Raw genomic sequence first — 22,535 nt, 5'->3', positions numbered from 1 at the left:
ACTGTTGTTGATATATTTGTGTGGGCTGAGATTTTACTTTCAAAGAAAACACAGTAATGATCAGACAGGCCCACATCAGACACAGTAACCTTTGAAATGCTCAGGCCTTTGGAGATCAGTAGGTCAAGAGTGTGTCCTCTATTATGTGTGGCCTCTGTTACATGCTGAGTCAGCCCAAAGTTGCCCAGAGTGTTACTCAGGTCTTTAGTCCCTTTGTCCTGAGGGTTGTCCACATGAATGTTAAAATCCCCAACAATAATTACACAGTCGAAATCAACACAGATCACAGACAGCAGTTCACTGAGGTCATTAAAAAAGTCTGTGCAGTATTTGGGAGGCCTGTAAACATTAAGAAACACAACTTTGGATGGGGCCTTCAGCGGCCTTCTGTTAAGTGTTCTCGCCTGTGGATGTGCTGTGGTATGTGCAAAGATATTTTTCTCTTCTTTCTCTTATCCACTTCAGGACAAAGACTTTGGGAAGCAGACGCTGTACAAGGCTCACAATAACCCACCTGCAGAGGTGAGCAGCACTTTGAAGCACTACCAGACGCACAGTTTGAAAAGTGCTTACGAAGGACGAGATTTCTTCTGGGCAATAACTCCCCTCCAGGGTGACTACATCCTCTTCAACTTCTCCCAGCCAGTCTACACTTCTGGGTTAGTTTGTTTAGTTATTTTCCATACATTCTGTAAATTTTGCAAATGAATGTTTTCTATTTAAAAAAAAAAAAAAAAAGAAGAAAAGAAGAGGACAAAAACACAAATGATGGTGACCCAGTCTGCACATTAAACTGCTTTACAAACTGCTTTCATTCATACACACGCATGAAACAAGCAGCAGCTAGAGGATGACAAGGTACAGCACAAATGCTGCGGCAAGGCAGAGCTAGGATGTTGGGTCAGGGGGAAATGTCATTATCACCACCCTCAGAGATTGGGTACCAAGCCCTAATAGCAACTGGTGCGTCGAAGGTGTTGAATGTGAGAGCAGCTGACCCGAAAGTGAAGGTCATGGCTAAGCTGGAAAACATGAAGTACCCTCTGAAAGTCTACTAGACGATGTGAATGCAGCATTAGAAACAATCCCTACTGTGACCATTACTGAAACTGACTGATGTACACCACAGCAACAGTGATCATCAGTGTTGGGAAGGTTACTTTTAAAATGTATTCCACTACAGATTACAGATTACATGCCCCAAAATGTATTCTGTAACGTATTCCGTTACGTTACTCAGTGACAGTAACGTATTCTGAATACTTTGGATTACTTAATATATTATCTTGCTTTTTACAACTACATGAATGTACTATTGCTGTGTGATTTATTACTTTTACTGAAGGTTACTCTCCATATCAATACCAACTAGATTTTTAAATCTGAATATATTTGCAGCGATCTCGTATAGAAAACTATTCCTCGCGTATATAAAACAGGTCCGCGGCTCCAAACCGTAGTAAAGGGACCTCTGGCTAATACGTCGGGCTCGTAGCCGAAAACTAGCTTTACTTTGTTGTCTGGGTCAAGTTTTAGAAAGAGGCGTTGAAAGGCTGCTCCAATGGAGCTTATTGTTTCAGAGGAAAACACGAACACAGCGTACAGTCGAGTCTTAACAGCTTACTTACAGCTGGGCTCGTCAGGCACTCTTCTTGGCTGCAGTGGTTATTATTATATTTACTTGCTTCCAGCTCCCGTTTCTGCTCGGTGACAGCTCGTACTTTTCCTTTCTCTCCCCCCCTCGCTCACAGACACATGACGGGTATGGCAGTCCATTCTCCCTGCAGCACGGACTACACTGCCCATCAGGCTGCATGCTTTAGGGCGATGCCTGTAACACTCTGCCTTCATATTAAATCATTTTTGTGAATAATTCTTTAACATATTTCTTCACGTCATTATGCTGCTGCAAGCAGTGGTGACATGGGCGGCGAGATTGAGACACAGACATTAGAGCCTCTTAATGCCTGTTTTGTTTGGGGCGTGGAAACCAAAAATAGAGAGGGCATAGCCGAACATATGAAACAGGAAAAGACCGCCGTGTAATCCCTTTATTTCAGCAAAGTAACTGTATTCTGAATACCACCTTTTTAAATGGTAACTGTAACGAAATACAGTTACTCATAGTTTGTATTTTAAATACGTAACGGCGGTACATGTATTCCATTACTCCCCAATACTGGTGATCATTCAGATGCTTGACTATAAGATGAACAACGGCTACAAGGAGCCGTACCCTCCATGGAAAACTGGAAATCAAGGCTGCATGGAGGGAGGTTAGCCAACTATCAGAATGGCAGAAAGGATTAATGAAGATTGTAGTGGCAGATTGTTGTACAACAAACTGCCACTACCTGAGGCCTTAGAGACAGTCAAACAAAGACTCAAAGCCTTGGCTAACTGCTTGAACAAGACCGATAGGACCCAGGAGAATAAACCAGCCCTGCCCCACTGAACTATCCAAGCTGTACTCTCAGTAGTAGGGAAGCAATGTGAGAACAACCCCATAGAGTCTGGAGACGGAGCAATACTGGAAGAACATATAGGAGAAGGACACAACGTATAACAACAATCCTTATTGACTAGTGGATCTAAGAATAGACCACAGCAACCTCCCTAAACAGGACCAACCATCACAATGGCAGAAATCCAAGAAAAGGTTTCCACTATAAAGAGTTGGACAGCAGCACACCCTGACATGATTCACTCCTGCTGGCTAAAGAAGCTAACTGCACTCAGTGAATGTCTAGCAGCACAAAGGAACCAGCTGCTACCGGATGAGATGCACCCAAAATTAAGGCCGGACTGCCCTTATCCCCAAGAAACCCAGGAGTACATCAGGAAGATGGCCACAACCAACCACGTGCTTGGTGAGAAACCAGAGAAAGAAGAGGAGCAAAGAGAAGAACCATAATGGACCAGGTAGAGGAAGTGTCTGACAGCACAGAGGCTGGGATCTATCACACCAGGCAAGACCCCAGGTGCAGGCTGGTGCAAGATGCTAGCATACATGGAACGCCATAACCAAGCGGTTACTATCACCCGCTAGGGTGATTGAAAATGACCGAGCTAAGATTCTGTGGAACATGTACAGACAAACGGTGATGGCTAACCAACCGGGCTTTCAAAACATGAGATTTAAAATGTGTAACTAACAGATATCAGGAAGAAGGAATATGGGTGGCTCAAGAAGTCCCAATGATTGAGAGAAGAGCGAGAGAAGATGTGGAAGGTGAACGCATTAGTAGTCCCCGTGGTAATTGGAGTACTCAGGGCAGTGACGCCCAAACTGGGCGAGTGGCTCCAGAAGAGCGCAGTCTTAAGTACATCAAAGATACTGCACAGGAAAAAGATACTCAGATAGTAATCTGAGAATCTTTTTAAAAAACGTTAGCACTCATATTCTCTACCAAATTTGATAAGAACTGATTATTTAATGTGTGATGTATTTCCTAAGAATGTTTAAATCTCCTTGTGCTACTAAGTAAAGAGAAACTGGAGCATCAGAGTCAGTATGTCACTCGTTTTGTGAAACCTGTGCTGTTATGGTCGAACAAAAAGCGATGATTGGTTGCAGCACGTCTTTCTGGAAAGTCAACATTCTAACTGTATGAGCTTCATGACTTTTCCTGTACAGTACATGTGCCAGACTGTGATCCTGTGCTGACAGGACTGTCTGGTAGTCACACAGCTGTTTGCTTGGTTCCAAAGAATGACTTCCCTCCATAATATGAACCAACTACAAAAATGCATCAAGACGAAAACTAGAAAAATGACAGTTTCTTTGTTCAATTTTAAATATTTTCCTCCTGTCAAGTGATGCTGTAGCAGTTTAAAACATCTTTGCACAGGTTTCAGTTATTATTCAGAATCATTTCTGTATGTTAGAGCAGTAAAGTTTAAAGTGATAGGTTGAAGTTTGTTGGGGTTTTTTTTTTCATTGCACAAATGAACATGAACGCCAGTTTAAAGGAAAATGTAATTTAGAAATGAAACTGATATGACGTGATAATAATGCTGCGTGCAGTATTTGAGCCCAGGAGCATCTTTGTGTGTAGATGTTACCAGTTTGGTGTATTTATATTCCACCTGTGCTCTTTTCTTTAACAATGCAGGTACCTGTTTCGCAGTGGAAATATCGAGACCAATGGAGATAAATTCTTCAATACAACAGTGGAAGTACTGCCTAGCAGTGTGAGTAACGTGTGTAAGATAAGATAAGTTAGAACTTTATTAATCCCTCGGGTGGGTTCCTCTGGGAAATTCGGTTTCCAAAAGCACAACACCGACAGAAGTTACAGTTACAGATTATTATATTAAAACACCCAGCACGCCCCTGCGGGCGGTTTATCCTTCAAGCTCGGGTCCTCTACCAGAGGCCTGGGAGCTTGAGGGTCCTGCGCAGTATCTTAGCTGTTCCCAGGACTGCGCTCTTCTGGACAGAGATCTCCGATGTTGTTCCCGGGATCTGCTGGAGCCACTCGCCTAGCTTGGGAGTCACCGCACCTAGTGCTCCGATTACCACGGGGACCACCGTTACCTTCACCCTCCACATCCTCTCGAGCTCTTCTCTGAGCCCTTGGTATTTCTCCAGCTTCTCGTGTTCCTTCTTCCTGATATTGCTGTCATTTGAACCGCTACATCGATCACTACGGCCGTCTTCTTCTGTTTGTCTACCACCACTATGTCCGGTTGGTTAGCCACCACCATTTTGTCCGTCTGTATCTGGAAGTCCCACAGGATCTTAGCTCGGTCATTCTCCACCACCCTTGGGGGCATCTCCCATTTTGACCTCGGGACTTCCAGGTTATACTCGGCACAGATGTTCCTGTACACTATGCCGGCCACTTGGTTATGGCGTTCCATGTATGCCTTGCCTGCTAGCATCTTGCACCCTGCTGTTATGTGCTGGATTGTCTCTGGGGCATCTTTACACAGCCTGCACCTGGGGTCTTGCCTGGTGTGATAGACCACAGCCTCTATGGATCTTGTGCTCAGAGCTTGTTCTTGTGCTGCCATGATTAGTGCCTCTGTGCTGTCTTTCAGTCCAGCTTTGTCCAGCCACTGGTAGGATTTCTGGATATCAGCCACCTCCTCTATCTGCCGGTGGTACATACCGTGCAGGGGCCTGTCCTTCCATGATGGTTCCTTGTCTCCCTCCTCTTTCTTGGGTTTCTGCTGCCTGAGGTATTCACTGAGCACTCGGTCAGTTGGGGCCATATATATATATATATATATATATATATATATATATATATATATATATATATATATATATATATATATATATATATATATATATATATATATATATATATATATACATACATACATACATACATACATACATACATACATACATACATACATACATACATACATACACACACACACACACACACACACACACACACACACATATATATATAAATACAGAGACAAATATAAATAAAATAGAATAAATAGGAATAAAAATAAAAATACAAGTGAATTGCACATTTCAAGTATTGAGTCTATTGCACTGTTGACTATTTACAAAAAGTATTGCACAAGGTATTGCACAGTGAGGTGAAGAGGCACTACAGCTTAGTTGTTCCCTTAGTTGTGTGTGCGTGTGCTTATTTTCTGGGCGTGTATTCTTTAGTTCTAATGTTGTGGTTGAGTGGGTCTTGGTTTTCATCTCGGGTGTTGATGAAAAGAGTAGCAAGGCAACAAGAAACATCTACCACAACAAGCTATCTGCTATCAGCCTGCTGCCTCTATTTAGCTGTGTGTGTGTGTGTGTGTGTGTGTGTGTGTGTGTGTGTGTGTGTGTGTGTGTGTGTGTGTGTGTGTGTGTGTGTGTGTGTGTGTGTGTGTGTGTGTGTCACGCTGAAGGGGAAAAGTGGTCAGGCCAGCGGTGGCCTTTGAGTAAAGTTAGACAGACATGGAATCCCTGTGTGGAAGATAAGAGGGAAACCTCATCGTTTAGTTCCAGGTCCACAAGCTTTTCAGTTCACAATAACAACAAACAAACAAAGGATTGGAACAAGATTTCTGTTTTTATTTTTTATTATGAAATATCCAGTGCTAGATGTGGTTCCTTAAAGGCCAGGACAGTTGATTCTGCTCATCTGCACACAGCAGTGTCAGTGGGAGAAACGTTTCATCTCATCCAAGTGACTCAAGTCAAGTCATCTTTATTTATATAGCACATTTAAAAGACATCAAGTGTCGGCCAAAGTGCTGAACAGAGGGATAATGTGATAAAAAGAATTAAAATAGATAAGATGGAAACTATCACCACTCACAACAAGTTTTTCAGTCGCAGTCACGCACAGACAAATCCCACAGTTGTGCAACTGATCACAACCATAAAACAGCCGTTTCAAACAATAACGCTGCAGATGTGGAAGCAAAGTAATTGTGGATGTCTGATCAGGCCTCATAGCACAGAGTGTACCCGGGGAAATTACACCAAGTCTGTATAGTTTGTCTAAGATACACAGCATAAGCAGCTGAGGCCTTTAAACTTCTCATAAGTGATCGTGATTGACTGCGAGGGCTAGTTTCTTTTTGCCATTATGTATTTTAACAGAATGACATCACTAGTCCCCAGAGTCCGTGTCTGTTCCCAGATCAGCTAAATAGAACTTTTGACTCAAACAGTAAAATGATCAAATGTGGACTATCCAGTATTATGTTACTCTTTTCTAAGTTAATAAATGATTTAATAATTGATCAAAATACAGATTTATTTTGTTTTCCTTCAAAAACCTGGCTGCAGCTGGATGAATTTGTCTAAATGAATAACCCTCCCAGAGTTCTGCTAAACCGCTATCTGGGTCCTCACAGCACAGGCTGAGGACGAGTGGCAGCAAATTTTTACTCAAAGAATTATCAAGAAATCCAAATAATTTGACAGATTCATGATTCATTTGAAAGCCTCACTCTTGGCCTTGTTACCCTCTAACACATGAAGAAGTTTGGTTTTGTTTCTGTCTGATTTCTTAGACTTTTTACCTGAATTGTTGCTCATAACATTCACGTGGATGCGCCAAATGACAACCCCTACACTGCATTGTTACTCTTTGCTAAATATGAATGAACTGACTGACTGTTTTGATCACACACGACATAGAAACTGACCAATAACCCAAATCTGTCTGGACAGTAACGTCCATTTTACAATAATGGACTGCACAGTTTCAGTACACTCTTCTTCTTTTTTTTTAGGAAAGTGCTGTAAGGCAAGGCAAGTTTATTTATATAGCACAATTCAACAACAAGGTGATTCAAAGTTCTTTACAGAGACATTAAAAAACAATAAAAAGCATGGTAATAATTTTTTTTAAAGGTGCTTCCTTCTTATCTTCTTCAGTGGAAGAATATGCCACAATAATGTAGAGCAGCTATGTAAATGTTATTCTCAGAAGTCAAATATCTCGTGTTACATCCTCACTGCATACGTTGCAGAAAACTGTGGCTCCTCTGAAAAAAGCTTGAAATCAGAGGTTTGATCCCCTGATGTAAGACAGATAACTTGAAAACTGGAGAGGAAATGACATTGCACTCATTTAAAAGAACTTTGTTTTGCACGGAAGGATAGTTTGCAGCTCTACAAAAACCCTTCCACAGACTAGGTCATTTTACTACTGGCTACTGATGTAGTAAAATGAGATAACCCCAGGCTTCTTTCAGCACTGTTGCCAGGCTGACAGTCAGGGCCAAGTCTTCCTTTTTTACCTGTTTTATCTGAACTAATAATGAATTTCACCACAAATAAAATGTTCCAGTCACAAAGAAAAAAAACATGTACATTTTATTGCATATGTATACATTTTATTTTTGCGGGTCATACCCAGATGTATTGAGCTATGAAGCTGGATGACACCAATTTAAAGCAGCGGTCCCCAACAACCAGGGCACCGGTACCGGTCTGTGAGCCGTTTGGTACCGGGCCGGGAGAGTTGGGCTCAGGTGTGAAATTTATGGTTAACTCTGTTTCCCGGGGTCTTTTCCCGTGGTGTAGCTGTGTGTCTTATTTTGAAAGAAATATTTACACGTTACCATAGTGACCAGAGAGCGTTAAGGGGCAGAGAGGAGGATGTTACTCTGTGTTGTCTGCGAATTTCAGGAGGGCGCTGCTAACAAAGTTACACGATTACACAGTGAATTCACGTTTGCTATTATTATATTTACAAAATACAGTTTTTGTCTTTGTCCTATCAAAGACAGCTTAAAGGTGAAAATACCGTCTGATATTAAACCGACACGTGGCGCAAAAAACGTTGGACTGCTGATTCAAAGTCATGTCTTAAAGACATAAAAGGCTGGCTGACTTCTAATTTCTTACTTCTGATCTCAGACAAAACTGAGATTATGTTACTCGACCTGAAAAATCTTAGTAACATTGTTTCTAACCAGGATGGCATTAGCTTAGCCTCCAGCAACACTGAGAGAAATCTTGTCCTTCAGGGTCCAAATGAAGCAAATATGTAGCGCTGCTTTCATCCACAGAGCATCTCTAAAGTTATATCCTGTCTCCGAGTGATGCCGATGCTTTGGGGCTGGACTGCTGCAGACCAGGATTAGGAGGTTGTTCTAAAAGTTCCTGAAAAGCCTCCAGTTAATTCAAAATGCTGCAGTGGGAGCACAGAGAGAGAGTTATTTCTCTAATACCATGATGTCTTACCAGTTTGGATTTGGGAGACAGACATCCTCTCTTCTTTTAAGATTAGATTCAAAACTTTTGGATAAACCTTATAGTTGGGGCTAAATCACATGACCCTGAGCCATCTCTCATTTTGAAGTGCTATGACATCAGAGACAGATGGCACCTATGTGTGCAGTCTATTCTGATTGTATGGGTAGAGAGCTGTCGGGAATATGTCGCGCAAACCTCAGCTTAAAACTGACTAAAACTCTGCAGAAGACTGCCTGCGCGTCCTCAGTCTTCTTGTGGTGACGTCTTCTTGGCACACCTTCAGTTTGGAAACGGTACTAGTGCTTGTACTGAGTTTACACTTTCAAATGATGACATATAATCGCATGATTTCTCCCCTTATATTACTCGTTGACTCTGACTACATGTCCTGATAGGACTTCATAAAAACCTGTAAAAATGCCAAAGCAGTAAGGTAACCAAAAAGACAACACGTGTGGTCGTTACGTAAATTTACAAGTTCGTAATTGTTCCATAAACATGGGCAGCATTACCAGTGTTGGGCAAGTTGCTTTGAAAAAGTAATTAATTATAGTTACTAGTTACTTCTTCAAAAAAGTAACTGAGTTAGTGAGTTAGAAGATTCTAAAAGTAATTAATTACTTGAAAAGTAACTATTGCGTTACTTTAAAAAAAAAAAAGTTTAGCCCTCTGGGCTCCAGGGTATAATTGGCCATTTTTAACCACTTTTCTTCCTCACGTGTCTGAATTTACAGTTATGTTTTCATTTTGACAAACTGTAGTAACACAATTGATCTACAATCAGACAAAAAATACAACTTTCTACTCGGATTTTATATTTTTTACTGTAACAACCACAAACATGTTTATTGAATCATATTTCATAACTTTAAATTTCATGTGCACAAGTTTTGCAAACAACAAAGATATTTGCAGCCATTTACCTTTTACCCTTTTTAAAAAAAATAAAATAAACTATTTACAGAACAATCAGCTGTTCTTCAATAAGATGCCACACAAGTTATTTGTGCCACTGCAAATATTTCTGTCCACTATAAAGGAAACATCACAGCCTGATACCTGCAGCTCTGACAGCAGCAGGTGTGTCACTCCTGTTTCTACCTGGAGACAGCAGTCGCCTCATTGTTCTGACACACAACACAAAACTATCCACAACACTACACACTAACTACACAAGACAACACATGAACTACACACTCCAAACACGCTAAACGTCACATCTCAAAACTCTCTCTCTCTCTCTTCCTAAACAACCAAACATCATGTTGCCATGTCATTTCTGATTGGTCGACATGGTGCATTTTTCCACCAACACGAACGGGCTGTTTTTTGTTTAGTTTTTTATGTTTTGCTCATAAGCAGAGAGCGCTCGCTGCGCTGTCTTTAGACGTTAAACGTGACGAAACTATCCAGGAAAAAACACGCGTACATATTTTTTTATCATGACTCTGGTTTTACTGGCCCATCAACACAATTTAAAACCTGGTATATATCACATTGTTGCTTTGTCATCTTGAAGTGGTCATGTGATTGACCACGACTCTGAGGTCTGAGGTCTGTTGTTCGTCTGTGGCACAGTTTTTAAAATATAATCATCCATGTTTGCTTCTGTGGGGAATACGTTACCCGCTGTCTCTGGAATACCACAGCTCCTGCTGATCATGCTGAACTCCAAATGATAGGCAAATGTCAGTGTTGTGCCTTTTACACCTGAGATACTTGTTTTCTTCTTTTAGGTGCTGGCAAGACACAAAGTGGCCATTCCTCATTACAGGGAGTCGGGCAATGGCTTCATCATTGTTGGTAAGTGCATAAACCAAAGGAAGGGGCTCCCAGCGTCTCAAAAACACTCATTTATCGTACATTTAGCAGCAATCACACATTATTCATCAACCATCTGTGTTAACCCTCTCAGGCTCAAATTAAGTTTTAGTTGCTAATGCACAACCAAGTCCTGCAGTGGTACTTCTGAGTAAAAAAACCTCATAAAATATGTATGTGGGGGAATCAGGTTGTTAGTTTTTAACTGTTGTAAATCTGCAACGCCTGCCTGGAGAGGGTTGAAACTAATGAAGAAGGAAAAGCATGCCAACAGGTTCCTATTAAACGCTGTATGGATGAAGTAGCTACTTATTATTCTAAAAGGGAAATATTATTGTACATTTAGCCGCTGCTCAGGTTGCTCTACCTGTTGTACCAGCAGCTGGTGCTTTGAACCTCTGCTGTGATGCCTGAGTGAAGCTTCCCTGTTATAAAGCGGCAGGTAATTGGCCAGTAGTTTGATGGTGTCACAGCCTTGTAGGGATCCTTCATAATCAGGACTGTTCTGCCTCTGTTAGCCAGTCCCTTTGTGGTGTTCTTGTTCTGGGAGAGTACTTCACCAAAGCTCTGAGCAGCTGTTCTTAGTTTGTTCTTATTACCATTAAACGTGTTCACAGCACTAAGTATTTCGCATGTTTGAAAAATCTTTTGCATTATATGAGAAAAGGAAGTTACTCTGTTACCTGTGCTTTTTATAGACACCCCCCCCCCCCCCCCCCCACACACACACACACACACACACAACCAACCTACTGCTGTGTGTTTCCAGGTGAATTTGTGAATGGATTAGCTGAAGGAAAGATTGAAGCAGCACTGCAGCCGGTCTCTGCACTGCGCCTGGTGGTCCACTCCGACTCCGATGTCTGGGCTCTGCTGAGTGAGGTCTGACCCAAATACTTGTGTTAAGTGTGTTTTTATGCACTTAAAAACAATCTCGTGTAAGAAAATAAATAAATAAAAACAGTAAAAAAAAAGAAATGCACAAAACTAAAAGCAAGCAGCCATCAAACAAACAGTTCTTCCCTGTTCTTATGTCACATGATGTAATTTGATGTTATGAAACGTATGTGATCAAAGTATCTTGTTGGATTTCTGTCATTCAAGTTGCTGATTCTTAAGATGAACCTTTAAAACGGACTCAGTACCACTGTGGTCAGCTCACAGTAGTGCTAGTAGGCCACATGCTCTGGATGCAGCAGTTTCTCCCATCAGTATCCCAGCCACTTCACATACGGCTGCACCCCCACTCCCACAGAGTGCACTGAAGATCATCAGGAAACAGGAGTTGTGGCAACTAGTACAAGAAAAGAGTCAATGTTGTGGTTTCATATGGGCTCAAAATGTGGTCATAAATATTTTGTACTTGTAAAAAAGATTTGTGTGTGCGTAAAAAAGATTTGTGTGTGGACTTAGCCAAAAAAATCCTGCAAGTTACAAGTACGAATTTTGACCCTATTTTTCTTCCTTTCATCTGATTGGTCAATGTCATGTCAATCACAAATGTAACAATCCAATCAGAGAACAGATGGGTTTGGCTGTCAGAGGGGCGCTTTTTTTGAACTGCAGGTCCTTGAAGGGTGATACAGTTTGAAGCTGGAGGATCTCTATATAAATATCCGATAGCAGCTAGGTCCCCTAACTTTCAGCAGCTGTTGAAAGGATAAAGTTGTGCTATATCAGTGGTTAGAAATACCATCATTACTTTAGGATTAGTTTAACACAACGTCAGGGCTGACCCGGGACCATTGCTGTGAGTCACAGTGCGCAGCATGAAGGTCCTTTCACATCGGACGCAGGATGTGCTGCTAATGCTAACTGCTAACTAAAAGCAAAGAATCCAGAATTTGTTGCTGGCTGCTGGGCTCTGTGTGCAGCAGCTCTACCTGTACTAGATGCACCTGCTCCTTGTCTTTTCTATCTCTGACTTTATGTCCTCTACAAGAGTTTCTGTTTTTTTTGCTGGTTCTTCAAATGTTCAATAAAAACATGTATGCTAATTCATAACGAAGAAAGCTTTGTAATGAAGACTGTCATTTCCAAAACACTGCCCGCCCCCACCCCGCGGTCCGCAGCGCTGTTGAAAAGGCTGTGGAAGTCCCTGTATTAAACACGTAGACCTGTGACACAAAAATCACCAAACTCGGACGACCACAGACTGTTTTCCTTCGTGGTGATGAAGGAAACCGCTGGGTTGGCATGTAAAAGGGCATTTATTCCCTTCAAAGACCTGCAGTTCAAAAAAAGCGCCCCTCGACAGGCAAACCCATCTGTTCTCTGATTGGATTGTTTAATTTGTGATTGACATGACATTGACCAATCAGCTTAAAGGAAGAAAAATAGGGGTCAAAATTCGTACTTGTAACTTGCAGGGTTTTTTTTGGCTAAGTCCACACACAAATCTTTTTTACAAGTACAAAATATTTCTGACCACATTTTGAGCCCATAGTTTCAGACTACTTTCAGTTCCTGTTAAATCAAACAGGAATATTCATTAAAAACAGATCAGGTAGAAAACCAGGCTTGTTGTACAACCGGTCTGACCTCTAACTCTCTTCCTATGAAGTATGAGGTCAGACTGGAAAGAACAGAAATAATAGAGAAAAAAAAATTATGACGAAACGCCCTTATTGAGCTCCGCTGTTACTTTCACAACTGGGCTTGTGGTGGCATGCAGATGTTCAATCACACAGCAGCTAGTCTGACTGAAGTTATTCTGAGGTGCACCAAGTTGTTTCAACATATACCTCATGCATGCGTGCAGGTTTCCCTGCAATAACTCGGTCTGTGAAAATCTACAAAGCTCAGTTTTTCTTTGTGTTACTTGTTAACCTAAACAATAAGCCAGGAAGAGGTAGGTGGTGGCGTCAGTGGATGCTGTGTGTGGTTAACACTTTTCTTTTTCTTTCTGTCTGTCAGATACTCATTAAAGTTTGAAGACCACAGACAAGAAGGAAACTCTCACTCAGGCTGATTAGTGCGCCACCTGCTGCACAAAGACTTTGTCTACATGGACGTCCAATAAAAGGCTTACATGTGCCTAAACAGCCTGTTATGTGAATAATCCTTATTCACATAACAGGCAGTTTATGTGAATAAATTTGGACACTTCCATCCATCCTGGATGGAAGTGTCCAAATTGGCCACAGTGGTGGCTCATATTAGCTGCTTAAATTCACTCCACCCAAACGTTTCACTGATGTAACACCAGAGCTATTCACTGAGTAAATTACTGCACTATTCTATTTTTGTTACAAATAAAGAATATCAAGTTGTCTTGTAAGGATTTCATTTCAGCTCATTTTACATGAAAAAAACGCAAAACAGGTTCTTCAAAGTCCAAAGAATCCCCTGCAGCGACAGCACTCTTTAGTTTGATGCTCAAAGATGTCAAGTTTCATCTCATCATGCATCTGATACAGGCCATTCCTATAGGCTGTCCAAGTATGGTGACACTCTATATTTTACTTGACGCAAGCAAAATCCAGCATTAAAGCATGCAGAGGATTCTGATGTAGTGTTTGTATCCACAGTCTGATGCTATATGGATGCACAGAAGGTAGCAGCTGCATCAGTTCCCTGAGAGCTAGACACACACTGTAGTTTCTTCTGACTCAATGATACTAATGCACCGCTGATATAAATATAACCGAGCAAAATATTTTGAAATTCACATCTGCAAAAATTTAATATTGCATTTTTTTTGTTCTTGAGCAGCAGGTCTCCAGGCTTTCTTTGGATAGTGGCGTTTGATACTGGTCACTTTCACTCTAGTCCTTTAACTGACCATCCATCCATCCATCCATCTTCATCCGCTTTGTCCGGGGCCGGGTCGCGGGGGCAGCAGCCTAAGCAACTTTTAACTGACCACTTCCAGAGAAATCTTTTGTTTGTTAAGCCACTTAGCATAAATCTATGAACCATTCAAGCATGAGAAAGGCACCAAACTCGAGATGATCCAGTGTTGTTTAGACCAGCGGTCCCCGACCTTTTTTGCGCCATGGACCGGTTTAATGTCAGACAACATTTTCACGGACCAGCCTTTAAGCTGTCGCAGATAAACACAACAAAATAAAATGATACGACCAAGACAAAATCTGTGGTATCTTGTAAATATAATAATAAATGCAAATTCACTGTAATTGTGTAACTTTATTAGTCCTTTATTTTATTAGTCCTCCTGAAATGCGCCAACAACACAGAGTAGCATCCTCCTCTCTGCCCCTTAATGCTCTCTGGTCGCTATGGTAACGTGTAAATATTTCTTTCAAAATAAGACACATAGTCACAAAGCAAATATAAGGCACATGAAAATATATCGAAAAGTTATAACACACAGGAAAAGACCCAGGGAATCAAAGTTAACCATAAAAACAACTCAACTCTTACAATGCAGATGTAACACTGTAGCAAAGATACTATTTTAAATTGCATCTTTGTCATCATTTGTACATATTCTTCTTCTTCTCGTTATTATATAGTTGAATATACCAAAATAGTTTCTTTCCTTTTTTTAGTTTGACCACCTTTCTGTGTTCTTATTCATACACCAGCTGTTAAATGCATAATGGATGGTATCAGGTCCTGGTGAGCACCTTTAGTTGACTCCGTGAGCGGCAAATAAAACAAAGAGATTGTTAGCTCAAGAAATATCACTTAGAAACGTCATGAAAAGATCGTAACTTTATTTAACTAAGACTTGCCAAGTCAAACTGGCAATCGAACAAAATGTAAACAGTATACAGCATGGTTAAAGAGAAGTTCATCAATCAGCGCACACAGGCTCAAATCAAAATGACACATCATGGTTTTAGCTGTGAACTCAAACAGTGCCACTAGTGTTGTTTAATCCCAACCCAAGCAGCAAGAAAGAGGAAGTGACATCACGCTGAAATGACAAAGACCAGGGGTTTGGAACTAAAGTAGCCATTCAAAGATCCACTGGAGCTGTAGCAATGGCAGCAACACTGACTCAGAATTAAAACAAGGTGTGTCAATCCCATCTTAGATCAAGCCAAGCTCCTCACTAACAAGTATCGAGAGCAGAAGACAGAATTTAATGTAAACACTTCAACATCTGTGGTGTGGAAGTTTTCTTTTTGTGTGTCAGGCCTGTGTGCAGCGCTCAGGAGCAGTAACGTCACCGGTATTTTCAAAGCATCATCTGAACTGTGACAATTGTAATCCAGTGTCAGTTCTTCGGTGATGCCTTCCTGTGTATCAGAAGATCTGCAGGAGGTGTAACACTAACCACACTGACTGGAAGCTAATCTATTATTCTTGTTTCTGCTGATTTACATCTGTGAGCACCGAATACATGAAAACACCGAGACTTTTGTCACACTCACAGAATAGCCATATAAAAGCAAACCATTATTTATTTAATGACTCCAAAACGTACATGCAGTACAGCTCACAAGACTGCTGCCCCTCGGCAGGCTTCCTAAAGGTGGAAACCTAACCACGAGTTCAGCTTGTTTGCTGATACACAAAAGGCCAGTGTAAGATTGCACTTTTGTCTTTGCTTTGTATGTGTGCAAAATGCCAAAAAACAAAGTCTGAATATATGAACATGGCACAAAAGCTGAGCTCTTACGTCTTCTGAAACTCAAAGCACTCACCGTCGCTTAAACAGGAAGCCCGTCTTACACACTGATTGGGTCTGGTTTCTTTGTTTACATCAACACATTACACAACAGGATTCTAGAAAGTCTAGTTCCAGGTATCTCACCGGTTTCCTGTTTGTGTGCCACGAGTTTGCAAACATAACTGAACTGACTAACTGTGATGTCCACAGAGTTGGTGTTACAGTTAACCAGGTGACAGCTGCTTGAATCGTATCTCATCATTTAGATATTCCAGAAGAACAAATGGGATTGACAGTGTCATGTAGAAGTGTTCCTCCAACTTCCTGAGGTCTTTTACATATTTGTCACACTTACATGTTTCAGATCAAACAAACGTTCATATTAGACAAAGATAACCGGAGCAAATATAAAATGTAGTTTTTAAATGATTATTAATTATTTAAGGGAAATAAACGATACAAACCCACCTTTCTGTCCCTACTTATGGTTATTACCCCCAAAGACCAAATAACTGGTTGTGCAACAACTGCTGTCAATTATTTGTGTTAAGTGGCAACGAGTGTCTCACATCACTCAATCGGATCAAGTCGGGATTACTTTTCCCACATATGTTAAAGCTGTGCAAACCAACCTGTGTAACAATCATTTAAAAACTGCATTTTACTCATTTCAAAGTCTAACTTTTGATGATCTGTAACAAATATGTAAAGAAAATAAGAAATTAGGAAAGTGCTAAACACCTCACAGAACTGTACTTTATGAAATAGGACTCATTATGTGGGAAAAACAGCAAAGCATGTTTTCCTTCTGTAGACTTGCACAGATTTCAGGCACTCAGATATCAGAAGAGGATTCAGGCCAGCTGTCCTTCCTGACAAGTGTGTGTCAGCTCGTGAGTTAGGTTTAATATTAATGTGCAGCTCTGGATCAGGTCTCCCTTTCTTCTTTTTCTTGTGGACATCCTCTTTTAATGAATGCAACACTGGCCACTGCAGCCACATTACGAAAACAACAAATTCCCTTATTTGCACATGTTAGAGACAGAAACGGGTTTCAGGTTTCAGCAGTATTAAAGGGTCCGTGAGTCCAGTCCTCTGGTACGGTCTGGGCTCTGTTAGGGACGGTGGAGGGGTGGATTTAGGTCAGGCCTCTCTGAAGGTCTCCTTACTTTCGTTTGCTCTTGGTGTCAGTGGTCTGAAAGACACTGGAAGCCGACATGAGGTTCTCAATGTACTGACCCAGGACCTGGTTCTCCGACTTCAGCTTCAGGTTCTCTTCCTTTACAGCATCGACTCGGGCAGACAGGTCTGAACACGTCAACAAAAACATCAGTCAACCATACAGGAATGTGGAAACTACAAGGGTGGTAAACGTATTCATTACAGTTTAAAACATCATCATTATCCAAGAATCCATTAAAAAAACATTTAAAGCTCATTCATAGTTCAGCAAACACTGTTATGTTAGGTGCACCTATTCTGTGTTTCCTTCATTTCTGTCACACCTCCTGATCTTTCCACTCTCCAAACACAAAATAAATGTGTGTGTCTGTTCACACAACACATCTCAGTGCTGCACGTGCAACAGGGAAATTATATTTAACCATAATAAGAAGCTTTGTATTGATTCAGAAAGTAAGGCAATCGCTGAGGCCACCATCGACCACTGACTTGGCGTGAAACACCAAGGACTTTGTCCACACTGCAGAGACTGTAGGGTTGTGTTGAAGTCACCTTTCCCCACTGATGTTCAAACACTGTGCAACCAGAACTCTCAGAATGAGTTTCTACTATCAGCCAGACGGTGCAGAGTTCAACGGGCCAAACTAAGCTGGTTTAAAAATGAGGCTAAACAGCTCAAATCCACTCTGAGTGATGCAGTGTTGCTGTGTGTTATCAATCTGTGAACATTCTGCTGGCACAGATACATTTATGAGTAACATTCACATAGAGAAATCAACATTCTGATGCTTCCCACCAAAAGCCCATCTACAGTGCGTAAAGTTAGGGGCAACTTTTAAAAATGTAAATGCACAATTTCATCTACAAATCCCAGCGTGACATGAAGCTGCAACACGAGTCTAAGCCACCCCACAAGAAACCTTACAGTTTATATTTAAAGAATTCATTTTCCATTTTAGCAGGTAACAGCTGTGAGGCTGCACGTGCCTACCCTCTAAAGTGTGCTGAAGCTCCAACACCTGGTTGATGAGCCTGGTCTTCTCTTCCAGCTCAGCCTGGTTCTCCATGTCACCTGCAGCAGGCGAACGGAGCCGTCAGGCGCAGGAAAGAGTGAACATGCACACTGTGGAGGGGTGTGTGTGTGTTGTCTCACCATCCTCTGAGCTCATGGTGAAGTACTCGTCTTCCTTTTTGGAATGCAGGGCTGCGACTCTCGGGGACACTGCAGGAACATTTGACAGTTAAATATCTGTAAGTTAGCTTATCCACTGCTTGTAGCAAAAGCTACGCATGCTTGAAAACGACCGTACAGCTTTTCACACGTATGTTACACAACGTGATGAAATGCTGTTTACCAAAACTGCTCTGGGCAGCTGCCTCAGCTGTCACTTGGCAGTAAACGCTTACATTTTGTTGTCATGCGGTGCACACAATTCTTTTTAATCATCACTTTTGCCACACCTATAATAATAACAACACATTTTAACAAGAGTTTATTATTCTCAGCACACCAGTGCAGCGCCGTGACTAAGAGACAGTGCCTACAACAGCGTTAATAATGCTAACAGCTAAACCCTATGACCGCTTGTTTGTCTGGTATCGGACCCTTCTAAAGGTCACGTGAACCACGGGTATTTTTAAAACTGATCAAAGAGACCAGCTGGCCAAAGTAAACCACACCGTGCTAACAGTGTGGTGCTAACTAGCTGCTCCTATGCTAATAACCGTTAGCCGGAGGCTATTTAAAATTAGCTGCCACACGCAGTTAGGTATAAGCCGTAAAATGAAAGGACCCATACCCAGCGACGTGGAAAAACAAACGTTGCAGCGCTAAATATCGATAGGAAAATTAAAGACTAGCGTAATTCAGCACAGCTTGACTGTTCTCGGCAGTGCTAGAATTCATTGGCTATTATCAGGCACTTGCACCTCACAGCCGCCAGGGGGCGCCGTACACCCCGCTGGGACAAACAACAGAACGACATCATAGTTCATCTTTTCCCCCTTTTTTTCCACTGTTTGCAGTTATTTTATTGTACCACAGTTCTTGCCGGAAACAACACTTAAGGTGTTGCACACTTGAAGGTAAATCGCTTAAAGCCACTCCTTTTTTGAAGTTGGAAAATGCTGTTTTAGATAAGCTATGCAGGCCATGGTCACACAGTTAAATCTAACAGATATTTATGCTATTATATGTCTTTGTTCCAAGATTATATTAATGAATAAAAACCAAGCTAAAAGTATAGAGAAAGAAAATAGTTAACTCGAAAAGTAAAACTGAAAAGTTAATCGTAAATACACACATAGTATAATAATAAGGAAACATACAGCACTGAATCAAACACTGAAACTAATTTAGAAACAACAACAACTGAACATGTAAACCTAGTCTAAACTATAAAGAACTGAAAATATAAACATTGGAAAATAATTTTATAAAAACTTCTACCAAATACAAATAACTTTATTTGTTGGTTTGCACAGTTTGATGACATTTTTCAAAGTTAGATAAGAAAGTATTTGTATAGTATTCCACGCAGCACTCCAATCGAACCCAGCAGAGACAGAATGCCGAGGACAACCAAATTCAGAATAAAGCCAGGTAACCTGCAAACCAGAAAGTACTCAGTCAGCGTGCTGTAATAGGTCAAACATCAGATACTTTAAAGTCAGCGCTGCCACCATGTGCTTTTAAGTATTTGATATTTTAGTATCATGAAAGACCTTTTCTTGGGGGACGTGATATATCCACTGAAATACATCTGTCGAGCGACCATGTACACTAGCCCTCCTGCAGCTGCAATCACCTCACTGAAGAAGGTACCACAGGTCCACATCGACACCAGGAAGAGAGGGTAGAACTCCACACAGTTCTGACTGAGAACAAACACAGGTAATGTTAGGACATCCTTGGAGCTCCACCTTGTCCCTACTCTGACTGCAGATCAGCTCCCTCCGCCACACTGCTGCTCACTGATTGTCAGCTCTCTTCTTAACCTAGCTTCAGAAACTCCTTTGAATAACTTCATGGTGTGGTACCAGTAAACTGTTTCTCCATTCCTCAGGCATTCTCTCCCATATCACTCTGTAATCAGACTACTACTTTAAAGTAGTCTGTTTAAACTAGTTTTACCCTTCAGTTCATTTGACTATAGCATTACAATCAGGTCTTCTTACTGTGCACGGAATGTCCTCTCAAATTCTGGAGGTCCAGTGACAACAGGAGGTACGATGTTGTAAGCCATCCTGGATCTTCCTACCCGCCGAGCCAGGTAGCCTGAGAGGAGACAGTGACAGAGGTTTCTTTACATGTTTCTTTATACAATTCACAAGTATATTTCCTATTTTAGCCACCTAATTTTTTTTTTTGCACAGTTTAATAAATTGTAGATTTTGTTTTCAAGGGATAAAATTGAACATTGGAACAAAATCCAAGCCATGAACTTCTCTCTGTAGACCACCATGATAAAACTGACCAAGCTCCATGAAGTGTCAGTTGAACAGCAGGCACTTCTCAGCTCCTCTGTCTCAAAGCAGATTCGTAGTTGTCCAAATGCTCTACAGAGTCTAGATTCTACCCAGAAGAATATTCTGAGCTTCATGGTGAGCCGTGGTGTTCGCATTATCATGTTTTTGACATTCTCCTCAGAATGATTCCACATTAGAAAATGCATCAACAACAGCCATGATCAAGAATTCCGGTTAACACTGGCCTGGTGATAGTTAAACCTGCACACAATTTTTCTGGGTGAAGAAACGCTTGAAGCCACATTAAAGGCCCACAAGAATCAAAGTCTGAAAATACTATAAGAATACTATACTATAAAACACGGCAACATATACTGCTCAACATATGTGTAAAAAGTGGAGATTGCTCAGTATAAATCAATAAACTAGTATAAAGGGGAGGACCTTCTATCGCTGTGCCATTGAGAGCATCCTCACTGGATGCATCACCACCTGGTATGGCAACAGCACCGCTTACAACTGCAAAGCTCTCCAGAGAGTAGTGCGGTGCTCTGAACGGATAATTGGAGGTGAGCTTCCCTCCCTCCAAGACATCTACAGGAAGCGGTGCCTGAGGAAAGCGGGGAGGATCATCAAGGACTCCAGTCACCCCAGCCATAAACTGTTCAGACTGCTTCCATCAGGAAGGAGGTTCTGCAGCATCCGGTCCCGTACCAGCAGACTGAGAGACAGCTTCTTCCACCAGGCCATCAGACTGCTGAACACGTCATAGACACCTCAGCTTCACTACTGGAACTTCAACATTATGCACTCCGTACTGTATAGTAATGCCACTGTTTTGCACAATATCCAACTAACAACCTCTGTATATTTACAGATATATATAAACAAATAATTTCCCCCAGGGATCAATAAAGTATTCTGATTCTGATTCTGATTTTATGTATTTATTTTATTTTAACTCTATTTAATTTGTAAAATATGTGCACACACACATACACACATGTAGACATACATATTTAGTATACACATTCAGTAATGTGCATACACTCTTATATTGTACACATATTTCTTCATATAATTCTCAGATTTAGCCATTCTTATATTTGCTTATGTTATTGTACTTTGCACACCTCTGTTGCTTGTGAAGCTCGCACACAAGAATTTCACTCACATGTGCTGTACCAGTGTACCTGCACATGTGATGTGACAATAAAAGTGATTTGATTTGATAAATGCACACATTTAAAATAATAAGGATGTTGTTTGCATTTAGAATGTATGTGCTTTTCTGTGTGGGAAACCATGTTCAAGCTGCTGACAAGAGGAAATCCGCATCCTAGATGTGATCTGATGATCACTAAATGAGTGGAGTGCTAAGTGTAAAACTTGCCTAGTCTTGCTGTTGCACAGTACCTACACAGGAGTGGGAAACCACACCCACATTATTATTAAGTTGGGACAATACCTTGACATGCACAACATCCATTAAGCTGCTGTGTTTTACTTACCCATGTGCAGAACTGACAGCAGGGACACTGCAGCCAACAAAAGAGGGGAGTCCGCTTCCATCAGACTGTTGGGAAAAAACAGCCGTCCTCACAGTTTGCTCCTAAACACAAAGTCAGCTTTACATAACAAATAGGAGGTACTTCCTGGGGCAAAGGGACTTTAGCACATCCCACAAGTTGTGCAAGTAAGAAAGTCCCGTGACTCTTATGCAGCTAAAGATCTGCCATGAGTGGGCAGAACTCTCTATGAACTCTATCACTAACACTCCACAAGAAAAACCTG

At 41.3% G+C, this 22,535-nt stretch overlaps 3 protein-coding genes across 6 annotated transcripts in view; 1 reads left to right on the top strand and 2 right to left on the bottom strand.

Moving 5' to 3' along the window:
- Positions 1-13,782, top strand: part of LOC146716739 (alpha-1,3-mannosyl-glycoprotein 4-beta-N-acetylglucosaminyltransferase B) — a 36,030-nt gene extending 22,248 nt beyond the window's left edge. For both annotated transcript variants that reach the window (XM_085467945.1, XM_085467952.1), the window contains exons 11-15: positions 466-659; positions 4,116-4,194; positions 10,423-10,489; positions 11,277-11,389; positions 13,424-13,782. In XM_085467945.1, coding sequence (XP_085324071.1) covers positions 466-659; positions 4,116-4,194; positions 10,423-10,489; positions 11,277-11,389; positions 13,424-13,441 — 471 coding nt within the window. In that variant the 3' untranslated portion in view covers positions 13,442-13,782. The remainder of the gene's footprint in view (positions 1-465; positions 660-4,115; positions 4,195-10,422; positions 10,490-11,276; positions 11,390-13,423) is intronic.
- A 1,387-nt stretch (positions 13,783-15,169) lies between these two features.
- LOC146716738 (short coiled-coil protein B-like) lies at positions 15,170-19,648 on the bottom strand. Of its 2 annotated transcripts, none has more exons than XM_085467993.1 (4): positions 19,073-19,648; positions 18,427-18,495; positions 18,265-18,345; positions 15,170-17,399 (listed from the first exon to the last, which is right to left on the bottom strand). In XM_085467993.1, exons 2-4 carry the CDS (start codon positions 18,440-18,442, stop codon positions 17,257-17,259), a joined length of 240 nt encoding a protein of 79 aa, XP_085324119.1. In that variant the 5' UTR covers positions 18,443-18,495; positions 19,073-19,648; the 3' UTR covers positions 15,170-17,256. The 2 variants fall into 2 exon arrangements, with proteins under 2 accessions (XP_085324119.1, XP_085324111.1); XM_085467985.1 differs by lacking the exon at positions 19,073-19,648 and adding an exon at positions 18,681-19,045.
- Positions 19,649-19,716: 68 nt separating this feature from the next.
- Positions 19,717-22,393, bottom strand: mgst2 (microsomal glutathione S-transferase 2). Of its 2 annotated transcripts, none has more exons than XM_085467972.1 (4): positions 22,253-22,393; positions 20,451-20,550; positions 19,998-20,150; positions 19,717-19,880 (listed from the first exon to the last, which is right to left on the bottom strand). In XM_085467972.1, the coding sequence occupies exons 1-4, from the start codon at positions 22,311-22,313 to the stop codon at positions 19,778-19,780; spliced, it is 417 nt and encodes a 138-aa protein (XP_085324098.1). In that variant the 5' UTR covers positions 22,314-22,393; the 3' UTR covers positions 19,717-19,777. The 2 variants fall into 2 exon arrangements, with proteins under 2 accessions (XP_085324098.1, XP_085324088.1); XM_085467962.1 differs by lacking the exon at positions 22,253-22,393 and adding an exon at positions 21,186-21,542.
- Between the last annotated feature and the right edge of the window lie 142 nt (positions 22,394-22,535).

Source organism: Copadichromis virginalis, linkage group LG2 (genome assembly GCF_057382275.1).
Source record: "Copadichromis virginalis isolate Kocher_CV1m ecotype Utaka linkage group LG2, C_Virginalis_male_GT1.1, whole genome shotgun sequence".
Classification (NCBI taxonomy): Eukaryota; Metazoa; Chordata; class Actinopteri; order Cichliformes; family Cichlidae; genus Copadichromis; species Copadichromis virginalis.
This window is presented reverse-complemented; position numbering and strand designations above follow the sequence as displayed.